General features: G+C 45.3%; 1 protein-coding gene across 1 annotated transcript; it reads right to left on the bottom strand.

Annotated features, from left to right (window-relative positions):
* Positions 1–4,005: 4,005 nt before the first annotated feature.
* On the bottom strand, positions 4,006–11,178 carry LOC101825533 (complement factor properdin). The gene is made up of 9 exons (XM_005085711.4): positions 9,634–11,178; positions 9,397–9,547; positions 7,873–8,048; positions 7,292–7,462; positions 6,970–7,161; positions 6,574–6,747; positions 6,150–6,341; positions 5,909–6,020; positions 4,006–4,232 (listed from the first exon to the last, which is right to left on the bottom strand). The coding sequence occupies exons 1-9, from the start codon at positions 9,695–9,697 to the stop codon at positions 4,067–4,069; spliced, it is 1,398 nt and encodes a 465-aa protein (XP_005085768.1). The 5' UTR covers positions 9,698–11,178; the 3' UTR covers positions 4,006–4,066.
* Positions 11,179–12,724: the final 1,546 nt, after the last annotated feature.

Genomic DNA, 12,724 nt, shown 5'->3' with positions numbered 1-12,724 from the left:
CTTTCCCCATCCCTTTCCCCCTGTGTTCCTACAGTTCCCAAGTTCAATATTCCCAAGCCATCATTTTTACTCCCTCTTCCATCCTAGTCAGCTTCAGTTTCTGCTCTAGGCTTTGGCTAATCCTTTCTCCTCCTCTGCAGGATGCTTTCTGGCAGTTCACATGAGGAACTTCCGCATACTGGTTGGGTATTTCTAACGTTTTAAAACATATACGTCTAGAGCTAACTTTTTTAAAAGCATGGTCTGTGGTGTCCTCTGGTGACTCAGGAGCAGTTGCAGGTCTTCAGACTGTTTTGGCTACTCTGGGCTCAAATCAGCGCTTCCCACAACCATCTTGGCTGTGGCTCTTCCTGGGAAACACATGGACTCTTAGTACCTGTAGCTTCCCAGTGCCATCCTTTCCCCTATGTGACTGTTTTTAGAAATTAACTTTCATAGGTTATTTTTTAGAGGAATTTGCCTACCACTCCTCCTGGAGTGTCTTCAAGGCAGAGGTAAATTTCCACCCCATCTTCTCCAACAGGAATGGGGCATACTGAAGGGTCTAAGAATCACTTCTTGTGTGTTGGTGTGCAACAACTTTGGCACGTATCTCTGACATGTGTCCATGCTAGTACAAAAGCCGGAATTGTGGTGGCGCACGCCGGTAAGATTTACTCCAGAGGCAGAGGCAGGCAGATTTCCAAAGAGAAACCCTGTCTCAGAGAAAAATAAATAAAAGTAAAATAAATAAAGTAATAATACATAAATAAATAAGCCACGTAAAGATGGAAAATACACAGAGAGTCTGGATACTGTACGCTATTATGTTTTTCAGTTTTTTGATTGCTAAGAAAGGAACAGCTGCTAAAGTACACTTGATTATAAATGCTGCTGAATTAATCCAACTTCTATCTTTTGAAAATGCCTTGACTTCAAAATTTAAGTATAAGGATATGTTACTTGGAAAAGGAGTTTTCATTTATGTTTCTACAGAAAATGAAAAGCTGAGAATTCCTTCCAGGCTTTTGTGGTTTGACGAACCAAGACCCCCGGAAGCAGTGGACCAGGTGTTCCAACAATCGAAACAGCGAAGATGATGCAGTCTTACAGACCCCGAAAATACGGACTTATACAGGTTTCTGAGTTTTGTCATGATCCCCATGGTAAAAACAGCGCCCCCTTCCAGCAGGAAGCAGTTTGGAATGAGCGACGTCCCAATTCCCATCTTGTTTATAAATCTTTGTTTTCATTTAAATGGGATTGTTTATAATTGGCTAGTGATCACAGCCAATCTTTTTTAATGGTAAAAAGGGGAATTATGGTATGGGTATTGTTTTTAATTTATTGATACAAATTCAAGGTCAATTTTGTGATGTTTATATTTTTCCTCTTGATTAAGTATTGTGCTTATACTGATCTTTTACAACGTAATGCATAATTGAATACAGACTATAGATAGTTACTTATAATAGAATTTCTAGTTACATAAGTTAGGTTTCTAGAGATACAGAAATATATTTGAGATAGATAAACAGTCTTCAAACCTCTCAAAGACCTTCAGAAAATGGCATTTAAAATGGTTTAGGGCTTTTCTTGACAATGAGAAATGTCTGCTCCTGGCAGCACCAATTATGTCTGAGAGGAAGATGGGCATCGAAGAAACTTGTTATGGAGTTTGCTTTCAACATGGCAAGATTAGCCATTTGGGCAAGAAACTGCTCTTGCCTGTACTGCTTGACTGTTGTTGTATAATCTGGACATGCAGAACCCACAGGAAAGTGACTGCTGAACTCAGTCTTACAGGGTTCCTGCTTCATGGAAGAGTCTAGGAGACGTTCTGCAGGACACAGAGAAATGACTGACAGACTGACAGCGCAGATGGACAGTTTGAAATTTCCTGCTTTGCTTAGAAGTGTTCTAGACACATTGTGGCCTATGGGCTGAAGATGGATGCCCCAACGTTACAGAGGAACTTTGGATGACTGTCCAGGCAGTAAGATACCTCTGTCAATCCTAGTGTTTATATATTATCCTTCTGTGGTCTTTGATGGAGTTGAAGACAGATAGTTATAGTTTTCCTTAGTTATGATAAAAGATAAGTTACATATAGAACTTTGAACTCACAAGGATGGTATGGATGATATTTTCTTTAAATCTTGCTAAAATATTGTAACTATGTTCTTATTTGATAACTGTTCTGTTATATTCAATTTGACTGTGTTAAAGTTAAGACCTTTCTTTTTGTTTAAACAGAAAAGAGGAGATGTTGGGGAAGTCTTATGCTAATAAAGCACTGTCTGGCCAATAGGAATCTAGATAGGTGGGGCTAGGAATCCAGGAGGATTCTGGGTAGGAGAAACACAGGAGAGTCAACATGTGACGCCATTGGGGTAGGAAGTCCGGAACTATTCTCCGGTAAGAAACATACTTAGATTAACAATTATGGGGTAATTACTTAAGGCAGAGCTAGCCAGTAAGGGACAAACAAGGCCAACAGCTTCATAATTAATACAGTGTCTTGTGTGTTTATTTGGGATTGATGCGGATCTAGAACCAGGCTGGTGCGGCAGAGCCCAGGCGACTGGCGGGGGATAAACCAAAGTGGTTAGCAAAGGAAAAAGCTTCCCTTAACATAGCCTCTTAAATCACACACCAAACACAGCCCTAATTCTTACACACCTCTGGAAGTTGACATTATAGAGATATGTACCTCACAGTGCATACATACACAGCCAAGTTTCCATTTTCTTGCAAGCCTGTATCTCTTACACTCTGTAGTAGCAATTAGAAGCCCTCACTTTGACTCAGCCTTCCCAAGATGACCAAGTTCTCATTGATTTGTCTTCACTTCTCCCATCCACTGAGCCATGTTACATGTTCTGACAAGATTCTGGGTCTTACCAATCTCCCACCAAAAAGGTCCCCTTCACCTATCACACCAAGTTGCAAACTCTGTTCCTAATACTTAACACAGTGTCACCACGTGTGCTAGTTTCTCATTTGAAAAGCGAGGATAATATTGACCCTGGGTTCATTGTGGATTAAACGAATCCACACTATGGAAAGCCTTAAGATACTACTGAGCTCCCAGTAAGTTTCTTTCTAAGTGTTAGTGATTGCCACTACTATGATGACTCCTTCATAATTCTATGATTAGCATTCAGTGAATGGTAAATTAAGAGCAAATTCTAAGAACATTGGTGTCTGGGGTTGTTCCCTTTACTGTGGAGACATGGGCAGCTAATTCCTTTTTCCTTATGTCCCCATGCCCAGCACTATTGTTAGTATACAGTAGGCGTTAAGTATTGAAGACATATTTGAACAAAAGGAATGCCTATTCTGAGTCTGTTCACTGGCTCTCAGATGTCCTTGCCTTCTACTAGTCCTCCTCCAGCCCAGATGCTCAGACTTATCTCTAGCATACAGTAGACACCAAAGTGTAAAAAGATGTACCTGGGTTTATTTTTTGGCTTCCTCCAGGCTGACGCTAACTCTAGCTTCTCTTTGTCCCTGCTCCAGCTCAAAGTACATCATAGCCACCTCCTCAGTGCCCCTTCCCCCAGCTATTTGTTAATGGTAATTGTGGTGCTGGAGCTAGGCTGCTTTCAGTGGGTGGGTGCAGGTGCTTTCTCAGCTGGGTGCCAACGCTGATCACGTCCCACCCAGTTCACCACTTTGGCAGATCTGCCAGCTGAGAGACTCTGATGAGTGGGTGGCAACCTAGGGAACTTCATAAAGTAAGAGACAATAACTAAATAGCACATGGGCCAACCAAAAAGTTCCTGCCAAAGTGAGCAGCCAATGACAAAGCCCACCTTGTTCACAGTCTCCCAGCCCACACCTTACAGTCATGGCAAAGGCAGGCTGAGGCTGGGTACTTGCTTTCATGCTTTCCAAGCTGCAAATACAATAGAACAGAATATTTCGCAACAGGCCACTAATACTTTGCTCTAGAAAATTCTATTGTCCCACTTCTAAGAAAGGGGGCAGGTTTTCTCCCTTCTTTAAGGAATCTTAGAAGAGTTGAGAAAGGCTGGTTTATTGAGGTCTGGAATATCAGGGGTCAGAATGGAAGCAAGGGATTTTAGGGTTTCTCCTCTTCTGGGTCTTTGCAGGCAGGCACATGTAGACATGGCCGTTTCTCTTCCACCATCAGCTTCTGCCCCTGTAGCTCCTCACACAGTGGCCGTGGGGTCCCCCAGAAGGTAACATTCTTCTCACCCTGACCTTCGACCATGGAAACTGTAGGCCTGGGGTATTGGGGAAGCAATGGAGGAGAGAAGCTCAGGGAAGGCAAGAATGCATTGAATAAACTTTTTTTGAGAGTCTGATCTCAAACTCAATGATCCCCCTGCCTCAGTCTCCCAATGTGGGGATTGCAAGCAAGTCTCATAACAAAACCTGTTTCTTGTGGTATTAGAGATTAAAGTTAGGGTCTTGTAATCGCTAGGCAAATGTTCCACCATACCTCATAGCATAGCATTCTTCTTCTTCTTCTTTTTTTTAGGTCCTACTGACCCATCCCCTCTCTTCCTATATTTTTATTTGGAGAATGCCACAATGTTACCCAGGTTAGCTTTGAATTTCATTCTGTAGCCTAGAAAGGTCTTAAACATGTGGTTCTTTTGGCTCTAGCCTTTCATGTAGTTAGGATTACATGTTTGCACCAACACACCTGAATTAACAAGTGTGTACCTAACACTACATCTAACTGTGATATTGGGCTATTTCTGATAAACAGGAAAGATAACTTTGTGTGCCTGTTTCTCTCATCTAAAAATGGCAGTAATAAGAATACTTTTACCAGGCAGGCGGTGGTGATGCACACCTTTAATCCCAGCACTGGGGAGGCAGAGGCAGGCGGATCTCTGTGAGTTCGAGGCCAGCCTGGTCTACAAGGACCAGGACCGCCTCCAAAGCCACAGAGAAACCCTGTCTTGAATTGAACCGCCCCCAAGATAATAATACTCTTACCTCCATACCATTCTCTCTCCTTATATTCACCTTAGATTCCTATCCTAAACCATTCTTTCTCCTTCTCTTCCTTCTTCCCTTTTCTTTTATCTATCTTTCCCCACTTTATCCAAATGGATCCTTATATATCCAGGAAGGTTTTTGCCAGGATTATTTCTCCTAGTAGGTAAGCCCTCTATTCATTTTCATCCAGATTCACTCAATTGGTTCTTCTCTACATAGCCTTTAACTCCTCTTGAGGAACCAATCTCACCCCCATAGCTGGGAGATCCTATCCCAGTGACAGGCCTCTCACTAGCTGGGAAAAGTCCACTGAATCTTGATCTCTCTGGTATAAGGAAAGAATGGATAGCTTAATCCTTTCTAACCCCTGGGCCACTGTGGTGTCCAGTAAACACTTAGGGTGGTTAACCAGCTCTGTCCAGAACCCCGCTTACAATTGGGATGTTAGCAATGCTTTTCCTGATTTTTGTCTGCACCAAAAGGCCTGATTAGCTTTCCAGGCCCAGAGGGTAGTGACAATCTGTCACTTTTCCATGGATTCTATCATAGCCCATCTCACCTGGGTCCCTTCTGTCTGTAGATATGGGTTCTTTTAGCTTCAACTATTGCTTGAAAGGCCTTGGAGTACCTCAGGTCAGTGAAACGTGGAGGGGGTGAATGGAGGCCTGGGTGACTTACTAAGTCAAAGTATGCTAATGAAGACTTCAGTGGGGAAGGTCAGATGAAAGACTGCCTGCATGATTTCATTAGTAAGCAAGGAGCGCAGACACCATGAAGTGTTCCCTAATTGCTTTGCCTATTCTTTGTTTCTCTCCTCTTCTCTAAGCTGGAAGACTTGCAAGGTAGGTACCTTTGATGCAGTGGTGAAGCTCAGGTTCAGTGTAACCAATTCCTTTCTCATTCTTTAGCATCATGACCCCCTCCTAGGAACACAACGTCCCCAACTCACGAGAACTTTGGGAGAAAAGGTGTGCAGAGGCGCTGGCGGACACGGGTGGGGTTGGGTCCACATGGTGGTGTGCACAGACCCCAGGAACTCCACTGTGACCATGAACCTTTCACTGCAATGGGGGGGGGTAGAATGTCACATAGTCAAAACTGGAGGTCTCAATGGGAAAAGGAGACTGCAGGGATACAAAAATTCCTAGCACTGCTGCCCACCCTTACAGTAATGTCTTTGGGTTACTCACAGACACAGTTATGGATGTCATAGCAATGTCGAATATGCTGGTAATTCCCAGAACATCTCTGTCCATTAAACTTGCGGCCTCCACAGCTCCTTGTGCGTGACTGCTGGCCTGGGATTTCCTCACAGCTGATAGACTTCATGTTCACACGGCTGCAGTGACTCCATTTTCCCCAGTTTTCCCACTCTCCATTTACTGTAGACACAAGGGGCAAAAGGGTTTGGAGTCAGTCAAGGGCCTCAGGAAACGGAATGAAGGTTGTGGGAGGGAATGGGAGTGAACAGATGTGGGGATGAAGGAGCAGAGGTGAACCAAGGCATGAGGGCAGGCAGAAGAGAATCAGGAAGAAACAAGGCTTTGGCAGGAGTGGGCAGCACTGATGGTCAGGGGGCTTAAGAATGGGAATGGTGCCTACTGAGATGCTAACCGGGACAAGGCGTGGCTGTGTTACAGATGTGGTTCCGAGTGGCATCACCAGCACAGAAGAGGCCCCCATGACGAGGTACAGGGCGATCACATGTCCGACGTTCTAGGGTCTGGCCCAGGCCACAGGTTACAGAGCAGGGGCTCACAGGGCCCCATGGCCCCCAGCCACCAGCCACTGTTGGAGCAGCAAAGAAAGTACAAAGACTGGCCACTTATAATCATGCCTACTCCCCAGCTTCCCTTGCTACCACCACTAGACATGTGAGGCAAACTGTCTTCAAATGATGGGCTTCTGGTCACATGATACAAGAACTCTTATTTCCTCAAATGCCACAGTATCTTTGCCAGAAATCCAAAGCTCCACTATCTGTGTGCCACAGACCTTATTCCTACGTACCTGGACAGGGTGGCAGGCCACTGCAGCCCCGATGCTCATAGGCTGATCCTGAGCAGGGTTTCCCAGGGGGCTGGTGGGAAGGTGCTGGTGCAGAACACGAGCGGCTTCGTGTCTCCTTAGGCTCTTCAGTTCCGCCAAGGCAGGATCCTGAGCAGGGGCCCCAGGGGCCCCAGGCTGCCCAGGCTCCATGTGCTGTGGTAGGAGTGGAGGGATGAACTGTGGTCAAGCATGCTCAAGTCTTTTCCCCCTGGCAGTTTGCTGCTCTAACCCACCAGATCCATCCTGGATATCCCTTCTCTGTCCTGTGGCTGCCTTTACTTACTGGGGCAGACCTTCTGAGTGTCACAGGCCTGTGATTGCTGGGCCTCTCCTGGGCAGTGGCCCCCACACTTAGGAGCAGGGTTATTACATACTCGTTGACGGGTCCGGGTTCCTTTGGAGCAGGTGACAGAGCAAGGCCCCCAGGGTGCCCACTCAGACCAACCACCCATTTCTGTGGCAAAAAAAGAGATGGGAGGTGGGGGTGGGACTTAGGATTTCTTCCTTTCATGTGTGTCCAATATAAGCTAACTCTGTCCTCCTATCTCTTGTTCCTATTCCTGATCTACCAGCATTGCTTATTTGGCCTATGACAGTGGCCTTCATAGTTGTCCCTCTGCTTCAGATATGACCTGTCCTCTTCCCAAATCAAGTCAAAGTGAATTTCTCCCCTTCCCACAACCCAAATCACTCAAACTAAATTCAAATGTCATCACTGCTAAGCATTCTCCTCCGGCAATCCCAGCTTCCTCAGTTCCCCTTAAAACCACACACAGGGCTTTTGTCAAGTCCTCTGCACTGATTCCTCTGACCCTGGGTGCTGGGTAATAAAGAGAGTATGCCCACATTGCTGATCTTTCTTACCTGGACAGCATGGCTGGTCCTCACAGGCCTGTAGCTGCCACTCAAGGGTCCTAGGAGCCACCTTCTCAGAGCACTGCCCACCCCTGCCCACACAGCGCCTGTGTCGCAGTTGGGACCCCTCAGAGCATGTAACCGAGCAGGGAGCCCATGAGGACCATGGTGACCATCGTGGGGACCTACAGAGAAGAGCCCATGTTCCATCCTGGTATGAACTGACAAGATGGTATGTGGGACTATAAAGAATACAGGTTGGCACAGGAGGGCTTCTGGGTATATATTCAGGATGGATCAATGAGAGACTACTTACCACTTAGGGATGGAGGGGGATTGAACAGGAAGAGGTGAGTATACAGTAAGTATATGATAAATATCATTTCCCTTTATGACAAGGGCCCTGGAAATCCCCCCCCAGGGAAAAAGCCATACTCAATAAACAAATGCAAGGACGAAAAGCCCAGAACTTCTGCCAGGAACCCAATAGGCCACCACCCTGTACAGTTGCAGGCAAACAGGAAGTACTTGGTAAACAGGAGCTCAGAGGCCTCTTCAGAAACATCCTAGAGCTATGCTTAGCCTCCTGCATAGGACTGGGTATGCATGCTAGGGCTAAAGAGACACCCATTTTTAGCATGACTGGGGGCCAGAGCTGCTTTCCAAGATCCTCAAACCCATCATCTCGACAGTGCTACCTGGAATAATGAATCATAAAAATGTATCTACAACACAGTAAGATTCAATTTATGTAAACTGCAAGTCATGATTAGGAGACTTGAGGTGCTTTCAGAGATCAAACTGTCACAGAGGAATTGCACAATGAATGTGTCATTACAATTAAAGGTTTGAGTGTTGCCCTTAGAAGTTCCCCAAAGTCCTCCATTCCTATGATGGATCTATATACAATAAGCACTCAAGTATTATCTGTTGTAAGGTAGGAGAATGGAGCTACCACCAAAAATATCCTACTTGCACCCCTTCTGCAATATTTACAGGAAGCCCTGACAGTGGTACTTTTCAATGAGGGCTGATTTGGTCTCCACCAGGGGACATTTGGCAGTTTCTAGTTATGGTTGTATTTTTAAAAATTCTTCTCTAATGCAATACATTCCAACTATAGTTTCTTCTCTTTCCACTCCTTCTGCACAGATTCACTCTTTCTCTGTTTTCCTTCAGAAAGGAGCAGGACTCTCAGGGACGCCAACTGAATACAGCATAACAAGATACAATTAAGACTAGGCACAAACCCTCATATCAGGGCTAGGTGAGGCAACCTAGTAGGAGAAAAGGGATCTCAAGAACAGGTGGAAAGACACATCCCCCCTCCTACTGTTAACCAGTGGAGGGAGTTGTTAAAAACACTTAGGGGAAGGTCAGGTATGTTATAAAATACCCAACAATGCTCAGAGCTCATACCCCTGACAAAGAGCTCCAAATGGCAATAGTGCCAAGGTTATGAGTACTCTTAGAAGTCCAGGGAAAGGGAGTACAGTTCTAGATTGCAGGGCTCAGCCCAGGATCCCCCCGAACCTGCATGCCTGACAGGGACCACCACCGTGCTCCTGGAAGGCATAGGCAGCATTGAGACAGCAGTCTTCCACACTGACATCTCCCTCAAGCAGGCCTTTGCACTTGCCAGAGGACTCCTCATACTGGGTGAAGCAGAGCACAGGGTCTGAACCTGGAAGATCAGGGGAGAGGAATGAACAATCAGGGTTTGCTTGTCTGGGCATCCCTGCGAGGACATCTGGGCCCTCCCCCACTTACCTGTGGCTGGCAGGGTAAGCAATAGCAGCAGGAGCGATGGAGGAGCTTGCATTCTAGCAAGCATTTTGAACACTAGTCTTCGTCCTCTCTTACAGAGAGGAGGCCTTCCTTAATCTGGCCTGATCTGCTCAGGAAAGAGGAACCCAGGGCAGGAGGAACTGGGAGGGTATGACCTCTTTAGCTCTGACCTCTCCCTTGAGCCTTCTGCCTCCTCCTCTTCTCTCCCCTCTCTATTTCCTGTCACCCTTGGTCCTGCTCTGTCACCTAATCTTTGCCACCTAATACCCCACTCCACCCAGAAACCTCTTAGTTTTCAGTTAATGCATATGAAACAAATTCTCACTGAAGGGCACTGGAGCCTGAAAGTCTGAAGCAAGAACCACTTAGGTGTGTGACCTTAGACAAGTCACTTTAAATTCTCAGCCTCAGTTTTCCCTATTTTTTTTTTGAGACGAGGTTTTATAATGTAGCCATACCAGGCCTGAAATTTGCTTTGCAGACCAGACTTGCCTTGAATACACATTTCACACCACAACTGGCTCATTTTCTTACCTGTAAAATGCACAATCTTGACTATAGTGACTGAATCAACTTCAATGGGGGTGCTGAAGAAGGGTGAAATGAGGGTAGCCCTCCTCAAGTAGTCCATCAAGGAGAAGGTATCAGGGCACCTGCTTTATCTTCCTTCTTGAAAACCCACCTCTTTCCTAAAAGTGAGGTTCTTGTGGTCAGCATGTGTGTGGAAGGTCAGTGCAAGGGAAGTGAGAAAGGGAAGTGGCATTGTGTGGGAAGTGATTCAGAAGTGGGTTCGGGTGGGGTGGGGGGGGGGAGGTGTTTCAGGCATACCCATTGCCCAAGAGGGCCATCCGAAGAAACCCTTAGGGTCTACAGGGGTACAGAAGACAATCAGCTGGGCAATATTCTATGCACACCTAGGGCAGACAGCATTGGCCTCTAAGACTGTTTCCTTTTTTTGTAAAATGTGCAGACAAACAGGGCTATGGGAGGTACAGGCCTGTAATCTTAGCTCCTTCGGAGGTTGAAACAAGCAGAATGAAAGTTCAAGGCTTGCCTAGGCTACAGTGTGAGTTCAAGGCTACCCTGGCTAATTTAGTGAGATTCTGTCTCAAAATTAAAATTTAAAGAAGGGCAGGGTGGAGATGGCATTGCTCAGTGTGGGAAGGTGCTTGCTTTAAAGCCTGATGTCCTGAATTGAATTGCTAGGGTACACATGATGGGAGGAGATAACTGACTCACTTAAGTTCTTCTCTGACCTCCACATGTGCATTGTGGCACATGTGTGTGTTGCCTCCCCCCACCCAAATAAATGAAGTACATGTTTAAAGGCTGAGAGTAGCTAGAGAGCTAGCTCAGTTGGTGGAGTGCTAGCCTAGCATTGATGAAGCCTTTTGTTTGGTACTTAGCATCATATAAATTGAGCACACTGATGGATACCTATAGTCTTAGCAATTGGGAGGTAGAGGCAAGAGGAGCAGAAGAAGTTCAAGACTATCCTTGGCTACACAACAAGGTTTAAGGTATGTGAGATCCTGTTTTAAAAACAAACAAGCAAGCTGGATGATGGTGGCACACACTTTTAAATCCAGCACTCAAGAGGCAGAGGCAGGTGGATCTCTGTGATTCTGAAGCCAGCCTGGTCTACAAAGTGAGTTCCAGGACAGCCAGGACTGTTACACAGAGAAACCCTGTCTCAAAAAACCAAAACCAAAACCAACAAGCAAGCAAAGGGATGGCTGGAAGTTTAGCTCAGTGGTATGCCATTTGCCCAGCATTCAAGCAGCTTTGGGTTTGATCCCCAGCTCTGAAAACATAAAGCATATTTACAGCACCTGACATAGATCTGTAACTGACTAAAAATTAAAATACTTAGCACAGTGCTTGGCTGTATTAAATTGTTCCACATTTATTGAGTATCTGGTTGGCTCTGAGAATAGAGAACAGGACAGATAAAAATCATTGACTGAAAACTCACACTCCCCAGCCTAAGCAACACAACAGAATCACAGGGCTTCTCGGTCCAACTGCAGATTTCTGGGTCCCACCTATTTCTCATTCAGCAGGTGTGGCATGGGGGATCCACTAATGCAATTCTAACAAGCTCCTAGGAGACACTGATACTGGTTTGAAGTACTTTGAGAAACACTATTTGGTCCTTGATCCCTCTTTAGTTTTCCTGGTGGGTCATAGTTAGAGAAAAAATTTACAGGTGTCTTGTTTCACTGTTAATGACTGATCCATCTTCAGCCCATTTTTCTCAAGGAAAATCTGAGCTCCACAGACCTGATTTTTACTTTCTAATTTTTAAAAAACAAGCCTTAACAAATGAAATTCTAAAACTCTTTTAAAAACAGCACTCTTGGGACCTCAGGATGTAGCTTATCAGTAGACTGCCTACCTAGCATGAGCTGGACCTTGGGTTTGATCCCCAACTTCATAAAAATAAAGAAGTAAATAAAAACAATCTTTATAATCCACAAAAGGAGCTTGAGAAAGGTGACACTTTAGTTCTCCTGCAGTCACAGATAAGTACCATTCTACAAATAGAATCAAGATAAAAAATAAATTGAAAAGGGGCTAAAATAGAAGCCCCTCAAGAATCTGCTCTTGATTTGGGGGTTGTACTGTCTGGTTCTGTGTCAACTTGACACAAGCTAAAGTCACCAGAGAGGAAGGGGCCTCAGTTGAGGAAATGATCTAGTTGTAGGGCATCTTATCAATTAGTGATTGATGGGGAAGAGCCAAGCCCATTGTGGGTGGTGCCATCCTTGGGCTGGTAGTACTGGAATCTATAAGAAAGCAGGCTGAGCAAGCCTTGAGGAGCAAGCCAGTAAGCAGCACCCCCTCCATGGTCTCTGCATCAGCTCCTGCCTCCAGGATCCTGCTCATTGGAGTTCCTGTTCTGACCTCCTTTGATGATGAATGGCAATATGGAAGTGTAAGCTAAATAAACCTTTTCCTCCTCAACTTGCTTTTTCGTCATAGTGTTTAATCATAGCAATAGAAATCCTAAGACAGGGGTGACAAAATTTCTGTTAATATTTGTATCTATCATATAAGTGCCCTATTCTCT

Source organism: Mesocricetus auratus, unplaced genomic scaffold (genome assembly GCF_017639785.1).
Source record: "Mesocricetus auratus isolate SY011 unplaced genomic scaffold, BCM_Maur_2.0 Super-Scaffold_100033, whole genome shotgun sequence".
Lineage (NCBI taxonomy): Eukaryota > Metazoa > Chordata > Mammalia > Rodentia > Cricetidae > Mesocricetus > Mesocricetus auratus.
The sequence above is the reverse complement of the archived record's forward strand: the minus strand, read 5'-3'. Positions and strand labels throughout refer to the sequence as shown.